The 25267-nt window shown below is 56.4% G+C and overlaps 4 protein-coding genes across 12 annotated transcripts in view; 1 reads left to right on the forward strand and 3 right to left on the reverse strand.

Annotated features, from left to right (window-relative positions):
* Positions 1-631: 631 nt before the first annotated feature.
* Positions 632-5766, forward strand: EPOR (erythropoietin receptor). The gene is made up of 8 exons (XM_007106660.2): positions 632-881; positions 1729-1864; positions 2240-2418; positions 2495-2652; positions 3132-3285; positions 3369-3456; positions 4758-4845; positions 4939-5766. The coding sequence occupies exons 1-8, from the start codon at positions 767-769 to the stop codon at positions 5548-5550; spliced, it is 1530 nt and encodes a 509-aa protein (XP_007106722.1). The 5' UTR covers positions 632-766; the 3' UTR covers positions 5551-5766.
* Positions 5767-6794: 1028 nt separating this feature from the next.
* On the reverse strand, positions 6795-8395 carry SWSAP1 (SWIM-type zinc finger 7 associated protein 1). The gene is made up of 2 exons (XM_007106687.2): positions 8137-8395; positions 6795-7508 (listed from the first exon to the last, which is right to left on the reverse strand). Exons 1-2 carry the CDS (start codon positions 8383-8385, stop codon positions 7005-7007), a joined length of 753 nt encoding a protein of 250 aa, XP_007106749.1. The 5' UTR covers positions 8386-8395; the 3' UTR covers positions 6795-7004.
* A 5953-nt stretch (positions 8396-14348) lies between these two features.
* Positions 14349-22493, reverse strand: PLPPR2 (phospholipid phosphatase related 2). Of its 6 annotated transcripts, none has more exons than XM_024134014.1 (10): positions 22339-22493; positions 20886-21060; positions 19996-20075; positions 19279-19467; positions 19017-19152; positions 17922-18193; positions 16848-17024; positions 16187-16309; positions 15798-15849; positions 14349-15671 (listed from the first exon to the last, which is right to left on the reverse strand). In XM_024134014.1, the coding sequence occupies exons 3-10, from the start codon at positions 20059-20061 to the stop codon at positions 15322-15324; spliced, it is 1365 nt and encodes a 454-aa protein (XP_023989782.1). In that variant the 5' UTR covers positions 20062-20075; positions 20886-21060; positions 22339-22493; the 3' UTR covers positions 14349-15321. The 6 variants fall into 6 exon arrangements, with proteins under 6 accessions (XP_023989782.1, XP_007106723.2, XP_023989783.1 ...); XM_007106661.4 differs by having other exon boundaries at positions 19279-19392; positions 22339-22472; XM_024134015.3 differs by having other exon boundaries at positions 19996-20115; positions 22339-22472.
* A 778-nt stretch (positions 22494-23271) lies between these two features.
* Positions 23272-25267, reverse strand: part of CCDC159 (coiled-coil domain containing 159) — a 6377-nt gene continuing 4381 nt past the window's right edge. Inside the window, exons 6-10 of one of the 4 annotated variants that reach the window (XM_028499431.2) lie at positions 24765-24841; positions 24315-24436; positions 24007-24185; positions 23507-23620; positions 23272-23342 (exon numbers count right to left, since the gene is read on the reverse strand). In XM_028499431.2, the coding sequence (XP_028355232.1) occupies positions 23338-23342; positions 23507-23620; positions 24007-24185; positions 24315-24436; positions 24765-24841 (497 nt within the window). In that variant the 3' untranslated portion in view covers positions 23272-23337. Of the gene's footprint in view, positions 23621-24006; positions 24437-24764; positions 24842-25267 lie in introns of those variants that run through there. The other 3 variants (XM_055080828.1, XR_008616063.1, XM_055080830.1) reach the window with 3 other exon arrangements.

The raw sequence follows: 25267 nt of genomic DNA on the forward strand, positions 1-25267 counted from the left end.
CCGTGAGCCACGGCCGCTGAGCCTGCGCGTCCGGAGCCTGTGCTCCGCAACGGGAGAGGCCACGGCAGTGAGAGGCCCACGTACCGAAAAAAAAAAACAAAAAAAAACAAAACTGCACACTCTTTGTAAAATAAAATCGCAATAGTATACAAATGTAAGCAGGAAAAAAAATCACAAATGAAACCTCACACTCCAGAATATATGTAATTTTACAAATGCAGGCTCTTTCACACATACTGTCTGGCAGCGCTGCCCAACACTGTGCAAACACTCAACCGCTACTCACTATTACGATTATTATTTTCCTACCCAGACTGGGAAGAGATGTTGATTAGCACGATAATATCAGTAGCTTACATTTTTGGAATGTTTGCTATGTGCCAAGTCGGATTTTACAGATGAAAAGGCTGAAGCTCAGATAAGGTAAGTCACCTGTCCAGGGTCACACAGCAAGAAAGTGGGTCCTACGCAGAAACCAGAGCTGCTCCCGCCACCCCCCAACCCCACCCCCCAAGGGGCCCCCAGGCCCTGGAGGGCCTCTGCCCTCTCTAGCCAGACCCGGCAGGGCGGCTGCCTCCCTCTTATCTCAGCCCAGGCTGCCTGCTGGTCCCGCCCCCTCGGGGGAGCTGCCACTTGGAGGCGCCTGGCCGGGAAGGCCTGGTCAGCTGTGTCCGGCGGAGGCAGCTGCTGACCCAGCTGTGGACTGTGTCTGGGGCGGAGGAAGGGGGGGCAGGAGCCCTGGGCCTCCCGTGGCAGGGGCTGCATCATGTATCATCTCGGGGCACCCCTCTGGCCTGGAGTTGCCTTCCTCTGTCTCCTACTCGCTGGGGCAACCTGGGCTCCCCCACCCAACCCACCGGACCCCAAGTTTGAAAGCAAAGGTAAGGGTGGAGCTGAGTGTGGACCCCCGCACTAGGTCCTGGAGGGCAATGCTGGGGCCTGAACTTCCAGCCTGGGTCCTATGCCAGGTTCTGAACCCAAGTCTGTATTCTGGAGCCCAAGCTGGCATCTGAACCCTAGACTGGGACGTGATATGGCATACTGCGGGTCTGTATCCCCAGACTGCGTTCTGCGGGAGAAGCTAGAGAGGGGCGTAAGAGTCCTGTTTTATCTTCTCAAGGAGTCTGGGGCATGCTAAACACTAAATGGGGCAGGGGTGGTGCTGGTTCTAGGCCCTGTAGCCTAGAGTCCCCAAGGGGAGGGGACCTAGCCGACCCTCCAGTGGGGGAGGGAGGCTAAAACCAGGGTCCGAGTCAGAGGGGCCGGGCCGCAGGCGTCTGTAAACACTGTTTGCATGCGGACGCCATATCCCTGGGTCCGCGGGGTTGAGGGCGCGGGGGCGGGGGGCACGGTTGGCGCTATCGGACAGCCGGGAGCCTGCCGGGGCTGATAGGGGACCCCGCCTCCTGCACACACACTCACCCGCACGCACGTCCTGGGCTGGGGCGGGGCCGACAGCGGGAGGCGGAGGCCTTGAATGCTGCGCTCAGCTCAGCCGGTCGCGGGGTGGGAGGGCGTGTCTGGGGAGACAATAAGACGTGCAACCTACGCGTGGGAGTTCGGGGGGCAGCACTTCTGCAGACCCCTCGAAGGGCCCCGCTGGGGTAGACAGAGGGGCGGGGCTTTTTCCTTATCGGTCCGCACAGGCGGCAGGAGGGAGGGGAGGGTGCTGTGGCCCGAGGACGGGGCTCGGGTCTCCTGACCCCCTCCCCTGGCTCCCATCCCCAGCGGCCCTGCTGACAGCCCGCGAGCCTGAAGCGTTTCTGTGCTTCACCGAGAGGTTGGAGGATTTGGTGTGTTTCTGGGAGGAAGCGGCAAGCGCCGGGGTCGGCCCGGACAACTACAGCTTCTCCTACCAGCTCGAGTGAGTCCGACGGGGCAGGTGGAGCGCCCCACAGGTGGAGGGGGCGGGCGGGCCGAGCAGCGCTCCCCGGAGCTCGCACCTTGGGACTTCTGGTGCCAGGGGCCGGATGGCACCTCCGCTGGTAGTCACTACTGCGAAGCCCACGGGGTCAGGGCTGACACGCTGCCTAGTGGTCGGGGCTGGAACACTCCCGTGATCACTGCTGGAGTGCGACCCCAAACTTCAGGGCTGGGACAACACCGCTCCAAAGCAGAACTAAGGCGTCGCGTACGTCGGGGCTGGGACGCCCCCTGGTGGTAGTGTCCAGAACGCGCCCTCGGTCCCGGCAATGCCTCCCAACTTGCTCCCTACCCTCGCTGGTTCCTGGGCGAACAGGGGTGAGCCGTGGAAGCCGTGCCGCCTGCATCAGGCGCCCACCACCCGCGGCTTGGTGCGTTTCTGGTGCTCGCTGCCTACAGCCGACACGTCGAGCTTCGTGCCCCTAGAGCTGCGCGTCACTGCGGCCTCCTCGGGCGCTTCACGCTACCGCCGTATCATCCACATCAACGAAGTGGGTAAGAGCGCTGGGAACGGGAGAGTGGTCGAGAGGGAGTCCCAGTCTCCGCCCACCTGAGCAACCCCTCTCCACAGTGCTCCTAGACCCTCCCGCTGGGCTGCTGGCGCGGCGGGCAGACGAGGGCGGCCATGTGGTACTGCGCTGGCTCCCACCTCCTGGGGCACCCATGGCAAGCCTCATCCGCTATGAGGTGAACATCTCGGCAGAGAACGCCGCTGGTGGCGCGCAGAGGGTGAGGCTTGCTCCTACGGCCTAGCCCCAAGGGCTCCAGAGTCGACAGGCCCTCTAGATCCCACCCAGACGGTCACCACGGCCCCGCCCCCATGGCCTCGCCCCTCCACCTCCGGCCCAAGACACCTCCACGTCCACCGACTTGTCCCTTTTCCCAATGTCCCCTTTCCCCAGCCCACCTGGACTCAATCCCACTTAACCCTTGTCCCAAACCCTAGACTTCTTCAGGGCCCGCCCCGTCTGTGCTCCGGCCCCGCAGTTAAATAGCCCGAGCCCGCCCTCTTCGACCTGGGGCCCCATCCTGATTGGCCCCGACCCTTCCTGGGCCTGGCCTCCTGCTTTCATTGCCCGCCTCCCCATGCTTGGGCTCGGTTCTTACTTTCTCTGATTGGCTCGGTCCCTCAGGGCCCACCCTCACATGCCCTCCTTTGCCCGCCCCGCCCCTATTGGCGACACCTCTCACCTGGGCCCCGCCTCCAGGTGGAGATCCTCGACGGCCGCACTGAGTGCGTGCTGAGCAACCTGCGGGGCGGAACGCGCTACACCTTCAGGGTCCGCGCGCGTATGGCCGAGCCGAGCTTCGGTGGCTTCTGGAGCGCCTGGTCCGAGGCTGTGTCGCTGCTGACGGCTAGTGGTGAGGCCCCAGGCAGGGGTGTAGAAGGGGCTGGGCGGAGCATGGGGCAAGCTCACTGCCCTGACCTCCTGCCTGCTCCCCAGACTTGGACCCCCTCATCCTGACGCTCTCCCTCGTCCTCGTGCTCATTCTGCTGCTGCTGGCCGTGCTAACCCTGCTCTCCCACCGCCGGTGAGCGCCCCACTCGGCACCTGGCTCAGACTTCTCCCCACCAACGTACTCCTTTCCCTGTGGAGACCTAGGCTCAAAGAGGGGCAGGCACTTGCCCAGGGTCACACAATGAGGAGTCAGTGGCAGGACTGGGATGCAAGCCAGGTCAGACGCAGACTCTTACTTAAAATTCTCTGCTCTTGGGCATACTTTCACCTGGTTTTCCTCCTACCTCAGTGGCTGCCCCTTCTTGGACTCCTTTGTGAGTACTTTTTCCCAGTTTCATCAACTTCTGGAAAATCAACCAGATGGGCTTACTGAAACGATTTAACCCCAAGTGCCTCCCACCCCTGTTGTCAAGCTCCTTAGATGCTTTACGATATGACCAGCCATCCTGAGGTTTTTGTAATTCCAAGTACAAACCATGTGTTTTCACACCCCCAAGACTTGGCACATACTGTTCCTTCTGCCAGGAATGTCCTTCTTGCCATGTCTGCCAAGCAATCTCCTAGTTGTCTTTCAAGGCCCTGTTCATTTACTTGGTTGGAAAATACATACTGAACGCCAACTATGTGCTAGGCACTGGGGAGAAAGTGTAGAACAAACCAGACGTATCCCTGACCTTGTGGATCTCATAGCTGAGTCACACAACAAATAAGGGAATCAACAGATATTTGATTATAAATTGTGATGAGTGATATCACAGAAATAAATGGGGTATGGGGCCATGACAGGATAGTCAGGGAAGGCCTCTGGGAGGTGACATCAGAGCAGAAACCTGAAGTCTGGTAGGAGGCAGCCACATGAAAAGCAGGGAGAAAAACCAGCAAGTGCAAAGGCCCTGTGGTGGGAATGAGCTTGGAACATTGAAGCAGCTGCAAGAAGAGCTGTATGGCTAGAGAAAAGTGTGTAAGGGGTTAAGTGGTGGATGATGAGATGAAGAAAGTGACAGAGGTCAGACCATGCAGGGTCTTCTGCAGGGCTGTGGGGAGGAATGGGGATTTTATTCTGAATGCACTGGGGAACTATGGAAAGGAGTGTGGAGGGAAGTAACATAATGGACCTTAAGACAAGACTGGGTGGGTTTTAGAGGGAGCATATTGAACTCCTATGCATCCTTCAAAACTTTGTTCAAGTTGCCCTTCTGTAGAGCCTGGCAGATGCTTTGGCCGAGCCCCTGTTCCTCAGCCCCACGCACTCCTCTGCCTTCATCATGATCACAAGGGGCTAGGAGTATCTTTGCCCTGTGACTGGTGCTGAGGGGGTGCTGGTGAATGTTCAGTGACACATGCCCAGGTATTCGTTTCTTTTGGCTTCACTAGGACTCTGAAGCAGAAGATATGGCCTGGCATCCCAAGCCCCGAGAGCGAGTTTGAGGGCCTCTTCACCACCCACAAGGGTAACTTCCAGGTAGGTGGCCTGGTTGTCCCCTCAGGGCCTGGGGTTTCCCTGCCCCTGTGGCCGAATCCCCGGTCTCTGAGCAGGCTGCTGCTGTTTCCCCAGCTGTGGCTGTACCAAACTGACGGCTGTCTGTGGTGGAGCCCCTGCACCCCCTTCACAGAGGACCCACCTGCCCCCCTGGAGGTCCTCTCTGAGCGCTGCTGGGGGGTGACACAGGCAGTGGAGCCAGGAGCAGATGATGAGGGGCCCCTGTTGGAGCCGGTGGGCAGCGAGCATGCCCAAGACAGCTACCTGGTGCTGGACAAGTGCTTGCTACCCCGGAGGCCACCCAGCGAGGACCTCCCACAGCCTGGTGGTGATTTGGACATAGCAGCCATGGATGAAGCCTCAGAAGCATCCTCCTGCTCATCCGCTTTGGCCCTGAAGCCTGGGCCAGAGGGGGCCTCGGGTGCCAGCTTTGAGTACACCATCCTGGATCCCAGCTCCCAGCTCTTGCGCCCGAGGGCACTTCCCCCTGAGCTGCCCCCTACCCCACCCCACCTAAAGTACCTGTACCTCGTGGTGTCTGACTCTGGCATCTCAACTGACTACAGCTCTGGGGGTTCCCAGGAAGCCCAGAGGGGCTTATCCAATGGCCCCTACTCCAACCCTTATGAGAACAGCCTCATCCCAGCCCCCGAGCCTTCACCCCCGAGCTACGTGGCCTGCTCCTAGGACTCCAGCCCTCAGATGCATGGGGACCCAGAATGACCTCAAGTGCTACTCCAGGCCCAAGATTTATCTGGCAGGGTCAGTGAGGCCTGCTGACCTTGGCTTTCTGCTCAATTCATCCTGGTCAGAAAGTCACAACCTTGCAGTATTTTTAAATGTACAGTCTTTTGTGTAGATATATAAATATATATAAGTTTTCTGTCATGACTTCTATAAATACCTGTAAGCCCCATCTTTTCCCTGGGCCCAGGCCATAGGAGAAGCGGTAAAAGGCCTTGAGTTCAGTCTGAAGTTCTGGCCTGGCAATCTGAATAATAATAATAAAATGAATTAGTTAGTATGTTATGCTAGCTGCCCTAACAAAGCTGCCCTGAAACTGAGTGGCTTAACACATTAAATATTTTCTCTCTCATTTCTCAATTCAAACTGGTGGGCAGCTATCCCTGGGATGAGTCAGAAGCCCAGACTGTAGCTTTACCATCCCCCAGGGCTACCCTGGGGTCTTTAGATGGATCCTCTGAATCCTGCCAGCCAACAAGAGACAGCAGAAGATTCTGTGGCCTTTAGGGACCTAGCCTAGAGGTGAGCGCCACCTCTTCTTCACAAATTCTACCGGCCAGAAATGGTCATGTGACCCTAGCAAGCACCATGGACAGCTGGGAAATGTAGTTTAACTGTGCACCCAAGAGAGAAAAGCTGTTTAAAGAGCTGCTAGCTAGTCTCCGCCACTAATAATAATACCAATAACATTCATTCCTAGGGCTTTATTCTGAATCAGGCCCTGTCCTAAGACAGCACTCTGATGACACCAAATGTCATCAAGTGGCTCAATGGGAGTTCTGGTTTAACCACTTTTAAACAGTTTGACATAACCTAGGAAAGCTGAACGTATGCATACCTTCTACTCCAGCAATGCCACTTCTAGGGTATGTACCCTAAAAACCCTCACACACATGAACCAGGATATGTGTACAAGAGTGTTAATAGCAGTAAATAAGTCAATCTGATGAGTACATTGGGGTATAGTCACCCAAGGAATTATACAAAGTATGGAAAAAGGAATGAATGAAAAAATGTGGCCAAATGTTTTTTGATTTTTGGCTGTGCTGCATGGCATGTGGGATCTTAGTTCCCAGACCACGGATCAAACCCATGTCCCCTGCACTGGAAGCATGGAGTTTTAACCACTGGACGGCCAGGGAAGTCCCACGGCCGATCTTAGTAACAATGTTGAGCGGGAGAAGAAGGAAGTCTCAGATTACATTTATCATGAAACTCTTTACAAAGTTCAAAACAGCAAAATTAAACAATATGTTGACAATATGTACAGGATAATGATATATTTATGAGAGAAAAAGCACTTTATAATCTTTAGGTCTCTGAATTTGCATCTGTCCCTGAGGTAGGTATTCCAGCCACGGAAACTGAAGCATAGAGAGGTTGTCACACTCCAAACCTCAAGGTTGGCCTCCAGAGCTTGAACCCTTGTGCAAGCTGGTGTCACCAGCCTGCGTGGGCCACGGGGTGACTGTCATCTCTCCATCTTGTCGGAAAGTCACCCGCCACTCTGCCCTGGGACCCAGCCCTCCTGGCTCCAGGCAGGCTCGGAGGCAGTGCTGTCCTGGGCCTGGTGCATCGGGCTGCAGCCAGCACTGGGCAGGGAAATACCTCTGAAGCAGTGCCAACTGCAGGGCAGTCGCACTGTCTCCCTCCTCCTGGGTCTGGAGGGCCACAATGAGCCCACAGCCCCGGCCAGACCCAACCCGGTGGCTGAAGTGGGCAGCTGTGTCCAGAAGCAGGGCGGCCAGGTAGGCGGTTTCCTGGGACCAGGGGTCTTCCGCTAGGTACTCCTCCAGGCCATCCAGCAGCAGGAGGGAGGGGGCTGGCCCCCGGGTCTCATGGGCAGAGCACAGGAGCCGGAGGAGCTCACGGGTTGAGGGTGGGTACTGGAAGCGGATCTTCTAGAGAGAGGAAAAAAAGGAAACGGCCAGATTCATCACAGGAAGCCAGGCTCTCAGCTATAGCAGCCCTGCGTCCTTGCATACTTTCCTGGACGTGGTTCTCACTCCCCAGACCGCTGGTTCCAGAGTGAAGCAGCTAGCTCAGAGTGGTCGAATATTCTTCTGTTCGCCACGCCCGCCCCCCACCCCGTTTTATTTTTTGTTTTTCTAATTCTGCACTCATCACTTCCCAGTATTAGTTAACAACAAGGTATATCGTTTTGTCAAATCTCTAGGGCAATCTTTCCACGGAAAACCTGCCCACAGCGTCCGACCCCAGCATTGACTCCAGCGGCCCAGAAACTCTTGTCCAGACCCGACCCGTGTTTGGCCCCGCCCCTACTCGCCCCTGACTCCACTCTTTGGGCACCACCCTTTGCTAATTCCGCCCCCTCATTGGATGGTTTCTCACTCAATCTTAACAAACCTTCGCATAGTCCCACCCCCAACTCGTTCCACACTCCGTCCCATAATGGCTGCTCCGGCTTGCCCTCCCTTCGTCTCCGCCATTGGTCTGTCTCTGCCTGTCACTCAATCCTCCGTCCGCCTCGCTACTGGCTGGTCCGCCTCTGGTCCCGCTCAGCCCCACCTGTAACCGCAAGGGTTCGAGCGCAGCTCCAGTCCCGCGGGGCAGGCTTTGCAGAGGCCTCCGAGTCAGGAAGAGGACGGGGCCTCGGCCTTCCCCTGCCGCCTCCAGGGCTGCCGCGAATAGCAGCGCTGTCTTTCCAGAGCTGGGACCGCCGAGTAGCAGCAAAGGCGGTTCGGCCTCAGCTGTGTTCTCCTCCCCAGGACCAGCCGCGCTGCCCGAGTTTAGCACCCGCCTCAGCGTCTCCGCCATTCGCAGCGTACTTCTGTCCAATCGGCGGCCCGTTCCTGCCCTTGATCCCGCCCAGGACGGGGTCGCATTGGTTACAGTGCACTTAGCTTCTCCATTGGTCCAAATGATCTGTTCATCAAAGCTAGATCGACGTTTCCTAGCTCCTCCCCCGGTGAAGGGGCAAATAACCTAGTCTGAGGAAGGAATGGAGGCCTTTGAGGGAGATAAGGCCCTTCCCTGGGTGAGTCCGCTGGCGGAAGCAGCATGAATACTATTATTCTGAGCTAATAAGCTAATCAGACAATACAAGGGTTGAGAGTTGGAGGGAGTAGGCCCTAATCACTGACACATTACTTAAAGTCTCTTAGCCTCAGTTTGCGCACCTGTAAAATGGAGCACATGGTATCTCAGAGGAATATTGTGATGCGTATGTGTGTGTTTCTGCTGATGTTACCCAGTGACAATGAAGAAGGGGAGAGATGGAGGAGCTATGTGCTTGTGTCTCTTTCTGTACCTGAGTACTTGCACAAATGGGGGCGGGGGAGGGCTGCAGGCTTGAGGACATTCGTGTGCAAAACATCCATCAGACAGCAAAGCAGCTGTCTTAGAAGGTCTATAAGAAGAAGAGTCTCAGCTGGCCTCCTCATTGGCCTGGGGGCTTCTGGAGTCCTGCTTGGGGTACAATGGGAGGCAGGACCATAGAATAAAAAAAGGGCCGGGAGAGAAGAGGCAAAGATGAAGGGGCTGGAAGACTGAGGGAGAGCCACAGCACGACCTTGTTTGTCACGTTCGCTTTGGTATCTCCAGTGCCCAGTCAGTGCCTAGGGCATTGCAGATTCTCAATACAGGTTTATTAAAGGAATGAATGAAGAAAGGAAGGTAGAACTGTTGAGAAACTGGGAGAGAAGGAGGAACAAGGTGAATGATCAAGTGATCACTGGTTGGGTCTCTTCACCCAGACTTCTCCCCAGAGCTGCCACTCACGCCCCTGTTGCCCTGGCAACTCTGTCTCCTGGTAACTTCAAAGTGGTGCTGTTGCCAGGAGACCCAGGGGCAGGGCCGAACTGAGATTTCCAGGGCTTTCTCTCTCCCTCTGGGGCCAGAACACAGCTCCACAACATCCCCCAATACACCCACTCACAAAGCCGGGTACCCCCACATCCCTCTACAAATACATAGACACACACACACATACACACACACACACAGCATCTCTGCATATATTTCACTTCCAGAATCCCCATCACTCACATGCTCACAGCCATATCCTATCCTGACACAACGCATCCCATACACACTCTTTCCCACATTCATGCCCCCACACCCTTTCCCTTGCACGCATACAAAAACACACTCTGATACAACCATACCATTGTCACCACACACACACACACACACACACACACACACACACACGAGGCATGCTGTTACATTCCCCTGTCAAATGCACAACCTCAGCCCCATGGTTTACCTCACTTTGCAACACTCTAAATACACAAGCACCCAGTAGTGACACCCGTAATCACACAGTTCCACACAGTTATATACATGGGAGTATGCCCAACACAGTCCCATTTCAAGTCCTTTGCACTTGCTGTTCCATTGCCTAGAGCACTCAGCTGCCAGATATCCATCCCTAATTGTTTTCATTCCATTCAGATCTCTGCTCAAATATCACCTACTTAGGCTTTCCCTGACCACTTGTGTAAAGTCACACACCCTTCACTCTTTAATTGCTTATTCATCTTTATTTCTCTTCAAATAACTTATCACTTCCAACCTTATGTATTTATTTTATTGCCTCTCTCCCCACTAGTATGTCAGCTCCACCAGGGTAGGGTCCCTCTTTCTTTCACTACTGGGTCCCCAGTGCCTAGAACAGTACCTGGCGCAGAGTAGGTGCTCCTAAATGTAGCTGAGTGAGTATATTGGCAGAGATGCAATTAGGTGTATCTCATGCACACAGCACTTCTTTCCCTCCCTTCTCAGGATCCCATCTTCATGTCCTGACAGGAGGACTCTTACCTTAGAGGCACTCCCTGGAGGAGGCAGGACCGCAGGGTGAGGGGACAGGGAGGTGGAGAGCTCAGGGTCAGTCTGTGTTCCTCCCTGGTTTATCAGCATCCTCAAGTGATTAGTTCATTCATTTGGCAAACACTTATTGAGCACCTACTGTGTGCCCGGCCCTGGCCTAGGAGGCACAGGTGTTCAGCGGTGAACAGAAAACAAAATCTCTGTCCTGGTGGAACTGACATCCTAGCGAGGGAGGAGATAATAAAGAGTTTAAATAGTCTATGGGCAGATGATAAGTGTGTGCAAAAAAAGAAAAAAAAAAGTTTGCACAGGGAAGGGAAGGGCCAATTGTTTGGTTGGTTTTTGCAATTTTGAATAGGGTGGTAGGGGCAGGCCTCCCTGAGAAGGTAATACTTGAGGAAAGGCTTGAAGGAGTTGAGAGAAGGAACTGTGTAGCTATGTAGGGGAAGAGCATTCCAGGTGGAGGCACCTTCAAGTGCAAAGGCCTGGGGGCACTGGGAGAACTTTGGTTTTTACACAGAGTGCCATGAAGAGCCAACAGAGGGTTTGAGCACAGGAGGGTCATGGTCTAACTTACATTATAAGTCAGAGCTCAGTTTTTTAAATAAATTTATTTATTTTATTTATTTATTTTTGGCTGCATTGGATCTTCTTTGCTGTGCGTGGGCTTTCTCTAGCTTGGGCGAGCAGCGGCCACTCTTTGTTGCAGTGAGTGGGGTTCTCACTGCAGTGGCTTCTCTTGTTGCGGAGCACGGGCTTTAGGCACGTGGGGTCAGTAGTTGCAGCGCGTGGGCTCTAGAGTACAGGCTCCGTAGTTGTGGTGAACGGGCTTAGTTGCTCCGCGGCATGTGGGATCTTCCTGGACCAGGGCTTGAACACATGTCCCCTGTACTGGCAGGTGGATTCTTAACCAGTGAGCCACCAGGGAAGCCCGGAGCTCAGTTTTGATCGAGTTGAGCTTGAGAGGTTGTAAGACTTACTGGGGCATGTTGAGAAGGCTTTTTTTTGTAAATTAGAGGATCTTTTTTTAAATAACTTTATTTATTTTATTTATTTATTTTTGGCTGCATTGGGTCTTCGTTGCTGCACACGGGCTTTCTCTAGTTGTGGCGAGCGGGGACTACTCTTCGTTGCACTTCGCAGGCTTCTCACTGTGGTGGCTTCCCGTTGCAGAGCACAGGCTCTAGGTGCGCAGGCTTCAGTAGTTGTGGCACACGGGCTCAGTAGTTGTGGCTCACGGGCTCTAGAGCGCAGGCTCAGTAGTTGTGGCACACGGGCTTAGTTGCTCCGCGGCATGTGGGATCTTCCTGGACCAGGGCTTGAACACATGTCCCCTGTACTGGCAGGTGGATTCTTAACCAGTGAGCCACCAGGGAAGCCCGGAGCTCAGTTTTGATCGAGTTGAGCTTGAGAGGTTGTAAGACTTACTGGGGCATGTTGAGAAGGCTTTTTTTTGTAAATTAGAGGATCTTTTTTTAAATAACTTTATTTATTTTATTTATTTATTTTTGGCTGCATTGGGTCTTCGTTGCTGCACACGGGCTTTCTCTAGTTGTGGCGAGCGGGGACTACTCTTCGTTGCACTTCGCAGGCTTCTCACTGTGGTGGCTTCCCGTTGCAGAGCACAGGCTCTAGGTGCGCAGGCTTCAGTAGTTGTGGCACACGGGCTCAGTAGTTGTGGCTCACGGGCTCTAGAGCGCAAGCGTAGTAGTTGTGGCACACGGGCTTAGTTGCTCCGCGGCATGTGGGATCTTCCCGGACCAGGGCTTGAACCCGCGCCCCCTGCAGTGGAAGCATGGAGTCTTAAGCACTGGACCACCGGGGAAGCCCTCAAGAAGGCTTTTGAATAAGCAAGCACATCTTAGTCTGGATTTTCTTTCTTTTTAAAAAAAATGTTTATTTATTTATTTATTTTGGCTGTACTGGGTCTTAGTTGCAGCACGCGGGATCTTCGTTGTGGCATGTGGGATCTTTAGTTGCGGCATGTGGACTTCTTAGTTGCGGCATGCATGCAGGATCTCGTTCCCCGACCAGGGATCGAACCCGGCCTCCCTGCATTGGGAGCATGGAGTCTTACCCACTGAACCACCAGGGAAGTCCCTTAGTCTGAATTTTCTACCTAAAATTATCCACCCTGGGATGGGGGTGTGTGCAAGGCCAGGGCTGCTGTCTCCACCCTCTCTAGCGGGCCCAGACACTTCTTTGTGTCTGGCAGCCCCGCCTTTACCCTTTCTTGGCCTCCGCTTAACATCAGGACCACGGACAGCGCCAACTGGGTTGCTATAGGGCGCTGTCCATTGTGCTGAAGTTTTGCTTCTTTCCTGCCCGCGTGGAGGCAGCTGTGCGTCTGGAGGGACCACGGCCCTCAGGGGTGCAAGCCCTGGAAATAGAAGCTCTGGGCGGTGAAGCAGGGGGCTCCATGATTCTGTTCCTCCTCTGCCTGAAGCCCTCTCATGCGTCCATCTCATTCCCTGCAGCCCTCAATCCACCCCACCACCTCCTCCCCCTCCGTCTCCCTGTCCCTTGCTCAGCTCCAACCGCACAGCTGTCCTCACTGTTCCCCGAACACAGCCGGCACGTTGCCACTTCAGGGCCTTCATTCTTGCTGTTCCCTCTGCCTGGAACGCTGCCCCCGCTCCACACTGCGGATACTTGCATGGCTCCCTTCCCTCCCTCCTTCCCACCTCATCTCCAGTGCCAACTCCTCAGAAAGAACTTCCCTGACCACCCTCTTTAAATTGCAAGCTGTGTCCCCATCCCAGAGTTGTCCCATTGTCTTCTCTAGCTTGAGTTTTCTCTATCACTTATCAATGTAACATATCAGCGATCTCAATCCCTGACCTAAATCCTTGATCCGACAGTTTAGAATTCAGAATTTTTCAGATTTTCGAAAGGTACTACGGTGTAAATACTACGCACTGAATAACACCCCGAGTTGGAACTGGGATAACATTCTAAGTCGAACACTTTATCTGCAGCAAAACGTAAGAATAGTCACGTAAAGTGAAATAAAGAAAAGCTATAATAACCTATGTCAGTTCAGGTCAGGTTTTGCCACAAATGAGAAACAAATTTTGGTTTCCAGACCTTCGTGAAATTTGGAATTGTGGTTTTGTGTATAGCTTATTTATCTTGTTTATTGTCTCTCAGGTGTTAGAAAGTGAGCTCCATGAGGGCAGGATTTTGTGTCTGTTCTGCTCACTGCTGCAGCCCCTGTGCCTAACTAAACAACACCTGGCACTCGGGGGGTGGGGTGCTCCATAGTGTTTGCTGAATGAATGGATGGATGAATGGATAAACGAGAAAGAAGGAAAGCAGACTCCCCTTTCCTGGTTTCTGGATGACTCCGTGCCCTGAATGGCCTGTCTGAAGTCCCTAAGAGCCACAGCGTGTGCGGGGGGGGAGGGAGGTGGTCCGTGGCTCCGTGTCCCTCCTACCTCCCCTGGTCTCTGCTGGGTCCTCAGGGATTGGTTCTCAGCAGAACCTCATAATCAGAACCGCTGCTCAAATCCATGTAGTCAGGGATTCAACTTGGAGGTTCCCGCAGCCTTCCGCGCCCCATTCTATTAGAACCCTTAGGGTCCCCGCGCCCGATCCCCCGTGCCCTCTGCACCCTGGCCATGGTCAGAAACAGGCCAGCCGTCTGGGGAAGGCAGTCATTATGAGGCCCCTCACCGTGTGTTTGTGTGCCTTACATGCAGCTTGTAGGGCTGCTCGAATTTGACATGAAGAAACAAGGGCACAGAGAGGTTAATTAACTTTCCTGAGGCCACACAACCAGGAAATGCTGAGCCAGGATTTCAAGCCAAGTCACGGACCCCACAGACCCAGGCTGCCTCTCCACGATCGCCCTGTGACAATACACTCACACCCAGCCTCACTGACACCTAGACCCCAAATTAAAGTCCTCCACACCCTGCCACCTGGGGGAGGAAGGCAGGTGGCCAAACTTCTGTTACAAACAGGTCTTTATTAAAGATGAGGAGGGGGCAGGAAAAGGGGGCAGTGTCTCCCCTGCCCACTGCCTTTGGCTGCCTGGGGTGGGGAGCCCTCTTTGCTCCACCTGTGCCCCTATGATGGCACATGTGTACGAGGCTGAGGCATGGGGGGCAGTGTGAAGAACAGGGGTGGGTTCTAAGAAAAAACCTCCTTCCCCACAGCCCTAATAAATAACAGAAGGGTTTGGGGTGACCTGGGCACAGGCAAGGAAGGATGCAGCACCCTGAACCCCAAAACCTCTGAAATGGGGCAAGCCCTGCATAACTTGGGAGTTAGGGGGGACTGGGTGAGAGACTGCACATGAGGGAGGGGCTGAGAGAGGAAGGGGTACCCCAAGGACCCTGCCATGGGGGAGCCTGCCCCCCACCCTCCAGCTGGACTCTCTGATTCCGAGGAGAGAGGACCCGATGACAAAAGATGACCCCATCTCCCTCCTCTCCTTTGCACATGCTTAGACATGGGCGGTCCCCCAGTGACTGGAATCATACCCACCCACCCTAGAAATTCTGAGAACCAAGGACTCCTATTCATTGTTCAGACGCTGAACACTGGCTAGAGTTGCCCTCTTGCCTGAGGATTCTAAGAAATGATGGGGAAGCTCCTATTGGCTGGAGTAAACTCCTTTTGGCCAGAATTCTGAGAACTGGGGGGCTCCCATTGGCTGGGCAATGGCCAGTGGAGTCAGGCTTTGGCCCTTAAAAGGGCAATCCTAGGAGGCAAGGACCCATCTCCCAATTATGCCCACTTGGATGTCCCAGAGGGCAAGAGAGGCAGGGGGTCCCCTGGATGTCCTTCCAGCCATCCTCTGATGTCTGGGCCTGGCTGGTTTGGGGACAAGGGCTTTGGCACTCACACAGCACACGCACACACACGCGTGGCAGGGAAGAAATGGGGACTGGGCAGGTTCTGGGTGGGTGTTGGGCCTCACAGCAGGTGGTCACGGCTGGCAAACAGGTAAGGGCTGAAGTTGTCCCGGTGGAAGGGGGAGGGATAGAGTCCACTAAGGGTGTACAGGTCCCGCAGCAGGGGTGTGGGCAGCAGCAGCTTCCGGCCACGGCCACCACCCCCGCCCGGCCCCCCAAGCCCAGGGGAGGAGGGCGAGGGGCCCTGGCTGGGGGTTGGTGCTGGCAGGGGCAGGGGCAGGGGCAGAGGCAAGGGTGTTGGCTCAGACCTCAACCGAGGGCGGGGCACACGGGGTGATGAACACATGGCTGGAGCCCTGGAGGACACGCAGCTGGGGATCAGGTGGCCACGGTGGGCGCAGTTCTGCGGCTCTAGGGATCAGAAGTCAGGGGGTTAGAAAGCTTGGGAGGGGTCACGAGAGCACAGGTGAGACCTCTGTGGCAGTGACCGCCATCTGGAAGTCCCCCCGTTTATCCTCCCAGTCCCTCGACACTCACTGGATGGGGTGAGCCGTGCCGGTGTCGAATGCGGCCTGCAGGCCTCGGGTTCCTGAGACAAAGAGGCAGAGGGAAGGGGCTAGCGGCCCCCTGGGCCCCACTGGCCAGAGCCACAAGGGGCTCATCGGGCAGAGAGCCCAATGGAACAGACAACAAGTTTTCAGGATTAACCATGTTCCCTTGGGAGGGAGGGAGGGAGGGAGGGAGGGGGGGGGCCCGCCCTTGCATCCTGTGCGACGGTCCCCCCGGGACCTAGGTCCACAGAGGTGAGTGATTCTTCTACCTCTCCATGGCCCTGAGACCCCCACTGCCTGCCTGACTTCCTGCCTCCTTTGTCCTCCTCCACCCACCACCCTCTCCAGCCGGGAGCAGCCCCCGGCCCCCCTTACCTGGGCCACACTTAACTTTTCGAGGCGGCTGTCCACGGTGGGGGTTTGGCCCAGGTCCTCCCAAGGGGAGAGCCTTCGGCCAGAGGGTGGCCGGCTCTGGAAGTTGTGCACGACACAGGTGACCTGTGACAGAGGGAGGGGGCATGCTGAGGCCTGAGGCCAGTAAGGTAAATTACCATCCCCATTTTTCAGATAAGGATACTGAGGCTCAGGATTTCAAAAACAGCTAACACTTTTATGGTGCTTACTATGTGCCAAACACTGCTCTTTCCACTTTACTAAGAGATAGGTACTATTATTACTTATTCCACACGGGGAGGCAAGTAAGGCCGAGTTGTGTAAGAGGATCTGATCCTGTCCTTATTTAAACCTTTGGTATTTTGGACATTATAGGTTTTTGCATTAATTTTGATTTTTAAAAATGTTTCATTAAAATATTATTTATCTTGTTTACTGAGTGTTTTGGCTCCTCCTTAAATTTTGTGCTCAAAGCGAGTGTCTCACTCGCCTTACCCTGGTCCCAGTCCCGTTATCCCAGTTCACAGATGAGAATGTCCAAGCTAGGTAAGGTTAAGGGACTTGCCCGAGGTACAGGGTCCACACCCTTCACCATCATGCAGTCCTGCCTCTTGGGTCAGGGATGGATGGCAAGGGGGCTCACCAGAAAGGTGGCGATCGCCGCCCCTGTCAGGAAGCCGGCCAGCACGTCAGACCAGTGGTTGCGGTACTCAGCCACGCGGACCACGCCCACCAGGAAGGCGGGGCACAGCAGGGCCAGGCAGAGAGAGGGTTTGACCAGGCGGGAGCCCTTCACGCGGAACACGAGCGTCACGTACATCTGCAGCAGCCGGATGGGTCAGAGGAGACATGGCAGCAGCAGTTCCCAAACCCAAGCGGACACTGCATTCAGGGATAGGGGGTGTGGCCAGAATCCTGAGAAGCCACAATGGGACTGGAGGCACCGGCCAGGGGCTCCAGGGAACAGAGCCCGGGGGACAGGAGTTCAGGGGATGGAGTCATGGACCCCCAGTGGGCCTTTGCAGGGATGGGTGTGTGTGTGGCCTGAGCACCAAAGAGCAGTGGATAGGGTCTGGGGCCCAGGTCTCTGGGGGACCTGGGCCCCAGGTCCAGGTGGGATGGGGAAGGATGCTTGCTGGCTTAGGGTGTGGCCACAAAGTCAGAGAGTGGAGTCAGGGCTCAAGTGACAGGTCCAGGAGCTCCAGGAGGTGGAGTCCCAAACCCCTGGGGACCACTGACAGGGTTAGAAGCACAGTCCCCAATGCCAGAAAAAGGAGTCAAAGCAACAGAGGGTGCGACCCAGGGAAAGACAGGGGACAGAGTCAGGAAGTTCCAGTGAAGTCGAGTCAGAAGCGTGGCCAGGCCAATAAAGGGCGAGGACAAACTGGAGGGCAAGGGCTCCAGGGGATGGAGTTGAAAGCCCATTACCAAGTCACCCAGCCAATATCCAGGACCTGTAGCATGGCGGAGACTTGGCTAGGCTTCAGGGTGCTGAGCCAATAGCCTCCTTTGGGTGTGGCATTAGTGGGTCAGGAGGCGTGGCCAGACACCAAGGGGGCGTGGCCAGGGTCCAAGGGGAGGAGTGGGAGCCTCCGCCCTAGGGACGGTGTCACAGTAATGCGTGGCCTCACTCGGGGAGGGATTGGAGGCTCCAGCCCAGACGGTCTCCTGCCCGCTGGCCGCCCCCCTACTGCCGTGCCCCCGTTTCGGGGCTCACCGCTGTGTAGGCGACGGCGTAGGCGCAAAGGGCAGCGTCCTTGCAGGGGAAAGCGCGGCGCGCAGCGGCCACAAGGCTGGGGCTGCCAGCACAGGCACCCTGGTCAGTGACGAAACGGTCGGGCCCTGGCCGGTCCGGTGAGGGTGGCAGGCAGCCCAGGGCCGTGTAGTTGGGGCGGCACACGGACAGGAAGTGCGGCGTCGGGTTGCCGGTCACCACCTGCCCTGCGTTGGCGAAGATGGTCGTGGTGAAGAGGCCGAAAGAGTAGACCCCTGGGGTGGGGTAGGAAAGGGGGTTCATGCCAGGGCCCAGCAGCCGTCCTCCTGTGAGCCCCCTTACGGCTCATATAGGCCCCTGTCTCCTTGTTCCTGTGACTGACGTTAAATCATAACTGGGACTCCCCCTAACACCATACCCCATAATAGCTGGGCCATGTTCCTCTTCCCTTGGGACCACCATGATGGCATTCTGGGCCTCTGGCCTCTGTCCCTCTGGGATTACCAATATGCCAGGAGTGGGCCCTCCTCTGGAATCCATTATAGCTGGGCTGGGACCCCTCAACAGCATTACATCAGGATTGGGCCCATGCCAGGGACCTCCTAGGACCACCGTGATGGCATTTCTGGGGCTCCTATACCTGCCCCTGGACTCGCTATTACTGAGCTGATCACTTTTCTCCTGGAGCACCACTCAGCCAGGGCTGGATCTCCAGCCTTCTGCCACAGGGACCACCATTTTGGATGAGCTCTGCCCTACCCCAAGGCCACCAACTATGGCTCGGACCATATTCAAAGTGCAGCCAGAATTCTAATCTCCCTGCCCCCAGGGCCCCCTGGTGTCTGTCCTGTGCTTTTTCTGCCTGAGACTCTCCTTGTGGTAATTTGGGGCCCTCCTCTTATAGTTGTCTTCATGGTTGACTTAGGCCCCACCCATGTCTCTAGAACCTCCACCATGACTGACCTCAGCACACATCCCTCTTTCCCCATGAAGTCACCATCATGGCAATTCTAGGTCTTCCCCACCTTGGAATTCTTATTATATCTGAGCCTGGCCCATAGCCCTTTTGCATGGCTGACCCCTGACCGAGTCACTCACCCAGGAAGCGAACCAGCCTCCGCAGCGGGGGGCTGAAGCGGCAGCAGGCCCCGGACACAATGGTGCTCTCCCCAATGATTGGGATGGCTGACGGTGGTGCAGGGAAAAAGGCACGTGCCAGCTCCCCAAGCAGGATCTGTGGGCAAGACCGAGGCGTGGTCTTCCTGGCCTTCAAGCCCAGCCCTCCATCCATCTCCACCTGGCCCTCCTGCCTCCTGGAAGGCCCCTCCCACAGTCTGAGCCAGGCTACCCCCAGTCTCACCGTGAGGGTGGGCCCAGCGGTGACCAGGGCGTAGATGAGGGCCGGGGGTGCTCTGCTGGCAGCCTCAGGCCCTGGGTAGGGCTTGGCATAGGTACTGTCATAGCAGAAAAAGCCCTGGGTGTGCACGGGGAAGGTGTCCGTGAACTCCAGGCGGTAAGCAAGCAGGACCACGATGCCCAGCAGCACCGACTGCCGCCCAGCCAGGGTGGGGAGAGAGACAGTAAGAACAGAGAGGGTCAGGCCTGAGCTGGGCCACGGAGATAGAGACACACAGATGGAGACAGAGACAAGGGGGAGAGATAGAGAGAGAGATGAAGAGGAGAGAGGAGATGGGACTGGGAAGAGGGAGAGAGGACAGGGCCAGAGCTCAGAGAGAGAGAGAGAGTGGGTAGTGGAGGAACAGACCAACAGAGAAAGAAAAAATACTACTGATAGAAATACTAGAGTTACCACAGGTGTAACTCTTATTGTGGGCCGGGCATCATACTAAACCTCTTCCATGAATTAATCCATTTTACTTTCATAACAGTCCTAGGAGAGAGGGATTGTAATTATGCCCATTTGACAGATGAGGAAACTGAGGCTTGGGAGGGTAAGTGAGGTGCCCAGAGTCCCACAGTAAGGATGGGCAGAGCTGGGTTGAACCCCAGATTGCCACTTCCGAAAGTGCCTCCTCCCCCTTGAGGGTCTGGGCAGGGGAGGAACTGTTCTCCTCACCTCCACAAAGACAAAGCAGGGAATGATGGAGAAACTCCTCTTCAGCTGAGGTCTCCCTCCCGCCATGGTGAAGGCCGGGCCTGTGGAGGAGGGGAGGGAGTGGCACTGCCAGGGTGGGGCCTAAGGGGAGGCTCAGGTCACCTGCTTGTGGAGTCTTCTGGCCACAACCTGGCCCCCATCCCTGGCCCCTCGGACTACAGCCAAGGAGCCCTGGCTCCGCCCCCTGAGCCTTCTGGCCACACCTCCGCATATGCAGGTCTTGCCCTGCCCCTGCCCCTGCCCCTGCCCATTGGAGGCACCAGCCTCCCCTGACACAACCTGCTCAGCTCAGCCTCTGCTGGGGTCTCCACAGATTGTATAGTGGTCTTCTCCCCCAACAGCCTACACAGGAGATTCTGACCCCATACCTTTTAGGAGGGCCTGGCCTCCTTAGCATGTGGGACCCATGCCCTTGGCCTTTAGCAGAGACTTCTCCAGCTAATGTGGACCCCTCCCCGACAAAGAAGGGTCCTCACCCCCACTAGTTTTTAGGAGACCCCATACTCTTTCCCCACATGCTTTACAGGAGACCCCATGTTCCCTGTCACCCACCCCCACCAAGCCCCTCTCCCTATACCACTTCCCCCATGGCCCTCAGGGGCCTCCCTCTCCTGTCCCCATGGGCTGTGCCTGACTGGTTCGGGCTGATGGCCAGGCCCTCCTTCTCTCCAAGCTGCCTCTCCCTCTCTCCCTCCTTCCCCCTCCTCCCAGCCCGTCTGCCTTCCTGTATCAGGAGAGGGCTATCTCCCCCTCCATGTGCTCTCCCCTCCCCCCAGTCTAACCTCAGTCCCCAGCACTGAAAGGCCAACGCAGTCACACCTGCTTGACCCATTCTCCCAGCCTAACCTCACCTGTGAAAGGGCCCTATGACTTCCTGAAGGCCGCTGCCACGCCCACAGACTCACAGCCACTCCTGGCGGCCAGCAGGGCAGGGATGGTCACCCCCATTGCACAGATTTGGAAACTGAGGCCCAGGCAGGTAAGGGTAGGCACTCTGGGTCCAGTGCCCCATCCACGTGGCTTGCTCTGCAATGTGACATGTGAGGGTGAGGGTCACCAGAGAGCCCAGATGCCCAAGATGCCCACCTGGCCATGGCCCCCTCACCTTCTTAGAGACACAAACACACACCGGCACCCCCAGAGTACACAAGTCAGCCAGAGCTTCCATCCCAAACACCACACACACACACACACACACACACACACACACCATCGCACAGCACTCATTCACCCCACCAACAAGGATCAAAGGCCTGCTGGATTCCAGGCCCTGTGCTGGGTGCCAGCCTTGTGGTGAACAAGACAGGCTCGCTCATTCAGACAGGTGCCCAACACCCACTACACACATAACTGCACACACACACACAGCACAGTGTGCACAGGGCCTGTCACAGACACCCACACAGATCAAACAAATGCCCCCCCACACACGGTCACTGGGACACCACAGGAGGTCCTTCACACACCTCACAGCCCCACACACAGCCCTCACTCCACCACCGTCAGGGACAGACTCGAGGCTGCCAACACACTTAAGAGCCATGTCAAAAAAAGAGTCACCACACACAGTGGAGGGGGTGTCACAGAACTGGTCACAGCGTCACACCCCCAATTACAAGGCACAGGATGACACACATTAACAGTCTCTCGTCCACACTGACAGTCCTAGGAGCGCCCTGTGCCATCCACAACCGCAGCCACATGGCCACACGAGGGCACAGACATGGACCATGGCACAGACTCGCACACAGAGCCACACAGGAAAGGCACATGATCACAGCCACACACTGGAACACAATAACGGCCCCCCACCCACCATCAGAAGGAACACACAACAGCAGCCACACAATGACAGTCACATGCACACAACCATACAGACACCGAGCCAGCCACACAATCACTGTGACAGCAGTCACACGGCCACTCAAAGGCGACCCCAACAACACAGCCACCACACACTCACCATCACAGTGATACCCACAGCGACAGCCGCAAATGACAGCCACAGGAGACACAGTCACAGACACCACACGGACACCCCTGAAGCCACACAATCACTCATACGGCCACACACTGACACATAACGACAACCACACAATCACCGTCAGCCTCACCAGGGTCCCCTCCCCATCTTCCCCTCCCCCAGCCCGGTCCCCAAGCCTCAGCTCGCAGCCTCCCCTCCCCCTCCCCGCGCTGGACCCGCAGGGGACCCGACCCACAGGAACCGAACCCTGGCCAGACAGACCGAGGGTCGGAAGCAGGCGAGAAGGGGTACAGGGGGCTCCCCAAGGCCCTCCCCCTCACCAGGTCTAGACTGACGCCGCCTGAGCCCCGGCTCCACCTAGACGGCCCCGGCGCGGCGGGACTGACAGACAGACGGCCGGCCAGCGAGCGAACGCAGAGATGGAGACGCCGTCGGCCGGCCGCGCCGCGCCGCGCCGCGCAGCGCAGACTCCGCGGCGGGGAGAGGGGCGGGGCCTCCGGGAACATTATTTGCATAACCCGTGAGGCGGGGCCTCGCGGAGTCTCATTAGCGTGATCCGAGGCGGGGCCTCTTTTGCTCTTTGGGGCAGGGCGTTTTAGAATAGATTCGGGAGAGAACGAAGGTTGGAGGTTGAGAGGAAGAGGAGGGTGGGGTGTCAGAGCGTGACCCCGGGCCGAAACCCTGGGCGGAGATGAGAATGATTTCCCCCCACACACCCTGGAGTGCTGCTCAACCCCCCTCACCCCTAAGGCTCAGGGCCCTAGGGTGGCCCCCTGAGGATATGGCGAGGCCATCAAAGGAGTTCTGCAGCAGGTGCACAGCAGACCTGGGGGGAGATGGGGATCTGGGGGCCCCGGGGGACTCTGGACTGCTCAGAGCTGGGGCAGGGAGGCCATGGTGGGGGCAGGGGCGGAGAGGAGTCCTGGGAGGAGAGGGACTCAGGTGGGTTCCAGGTTCTGGTGGTCGCTGCTTGATCTTATTAGGAGGAACGCAGGGCAGATGAGGGTCAGGGGGCTCAATTTCCCCATTTGGGCAGTAGGGACAGCAGGCCAGATCGCCAAGGGCCTATCTGGCCACTCGTATCTAGACAGACTTACCCCTGACCTTGTCATATACTAAATCCAGCCTCACACTGTCCCCTGACCCTAGGCCCACATATCCCGAACAGTCCCTGGGGTCTCCACACCCTCCCCAAGACTGGGTAGTAAACTGTGGGGGTCACTCTCAGGCACAGGAAGCAGCAGTCCACAGGTGCAGGAGGGTCTCAGCTAGTTTATTTTCTCTCTGGAGGGGTCTTCAGGGAGAGCAGTCCCAGCTGCTCAGGCTATGGAGAAAGAGGGTGGGTCAGAGGCTGGCCTGGTCCAGGGGACCCCAGGGCTGGAGGTCAGGGAGCAGATGCCCAGGCTGGGAGTTGGAAGGGCCTGTACTTTGGGATTCCAGGGCAGGCCAGGAGGGGAAGGGTAGGTTGAGGCAGGGGAGGATCCACACCAGGCGGGAAGGAGCAGCTCTTGCTGAGTGGTGGCTGGGAAGGGTCCTGGTCTGAGTCCAAGTCCAAGTCCCAGGAGGGGAGTGGAGGGCTCAGGCATCGGTGCCCCTTATAGCCTGCAGGAGGGACAGGTGCAATTCTGGCATAAACCCTGAACGTTACCCTCTAGTGGCCTTTGAATATGGGCCCAGTGCCCTTGATATTATGTGATCCTTGATTATGTCCCTTGAATGTGACCCAACATGACACCAAAGTATGACCTCGATGACATCTGAATTTTACCCCACTGACCCTTAAAAAAAGATCACAGTGACCCTGAGTGACCCCGGATGAAACCTCCAGGGACTCTTTAATGTCACCCCAGAACATTACTTAATGTGACCCCAGAATAAGACCCAACAGACCCAACCACCCCCAAATATGGCCTCTGAACATGACCTCCATGTGTGAAGCTGGAGAATGAACCTCCCCCAACCCTGGAGTGCTGCTCAACCCCACTCACCCCTGAGGCTCGCAGCCCTGGGGGGGCCCCCTGAGTATACAGCAAGGCCACCAAAGGAGTTCTGCAGCAGGTGCACAGCGGACCTGTGGGGAGATGGGGATCTGGGGGCCCCGGGGGACTCTGGACTGCTCAAAGCTGGGGCAGGGAGGCCATGGTGGGGGCAGGGGCGGAGATGAGTCCTAGGAGGAGAGGGAGATCTGGACTCAGGTGGGTTCCAGGTTCTGGTGGTCGCTGCTTGATCTGATTGGGAGGAGCACAGGGCAGATGAGGGTCAGGGGTCAGAGGTTAGAGTGGGAGCTGGGCATCACCATATGTCACCCAGCTCCTTCTGGAGGTCATCCCTCCAGGAGCCACTGCCTCCTGGTGGCAACTCCTCAGTCTCTGGCCAGTTGGATGTCTCATACCCATGCTGCTTCATTTTGGTCAGGACCTGAGGCCGGGGAGATGGGAGGATAATAATAATAATGATGATGATGGTGAAACATATAATATAGCATTTATCACACTCCAGCTGCCTTCAAAGTGCTTATCACTCAGTTAATGAAGCTACTCGGTCAGGTAGGGCTGTATTGTTACACCCATTATTCAGATGAGGAAACTGAGGCCCAGAGAGGGGAAGTGACTTGCCCACAGTCACACAGCAGTAAGTAGCAGAGCTGAGATTTGAACCCAGGCCTTCTGGCTCCAGTCTGATGGTAGAGGCCGGCAGAGATCCCCATAACCCCAACTCACGCAAGGTCCCCGTGCTCTCTGCTCACCTTGCGGCACTTCACCTGTGTCTTTTGCATCTTCTGGATGTTCACCAGGTTCTCCGTGAGCTCCTCTTCCTGCGCCTCTGTAGGGGGAGGGGACTCAGGTGGGCCAGAGCTGAAGGACCCCACGCCCTCCTGGTCATGGGCTTTGGGCACTCACATAGCTTTTGATAAATGAAGGTCACCTCCTCCCATACCAGCTCCAGCTCCTCCCACAAGAACTTCTTGCTGAGGGGACAGTGCAGCCTCTGGCCTCCCATTTCCTGACCTCCTGGCTTCCCATTTGCCCACCTGCCTCCCCGAAGCCTCCTCCACCTCCCATGTTTCTATCTGTTCAACTACCATCCCCCACGCTCTGTCCCCTCCCCATACCTGCCTACCCACCTGTCCACTCCTACTACTATTCTCCCACCTCCTACCCCTCCCTAGCCCCGTGTCCTCTCCTTCTGACCTCCAGCCTCCCATCCCCTCAGCCCCCCATTGCCTGGCTTCCAGCTCCCCACCTTCTG

Source organism: Physeter macrocephalus, chromosome 2 (genome assembly GCF_002837175.3).
Source record: "Physeter macrocephalus isolate SW-GA chromosome 2, ASM283717v5, whole genome shotgun sequence".
Lineage (NCBI taxonomy): Eukaryota > Metazoa > Chordata > Mammalia > Artiodactyla > Physeteridae > Physeter > Physeter macrocephalus.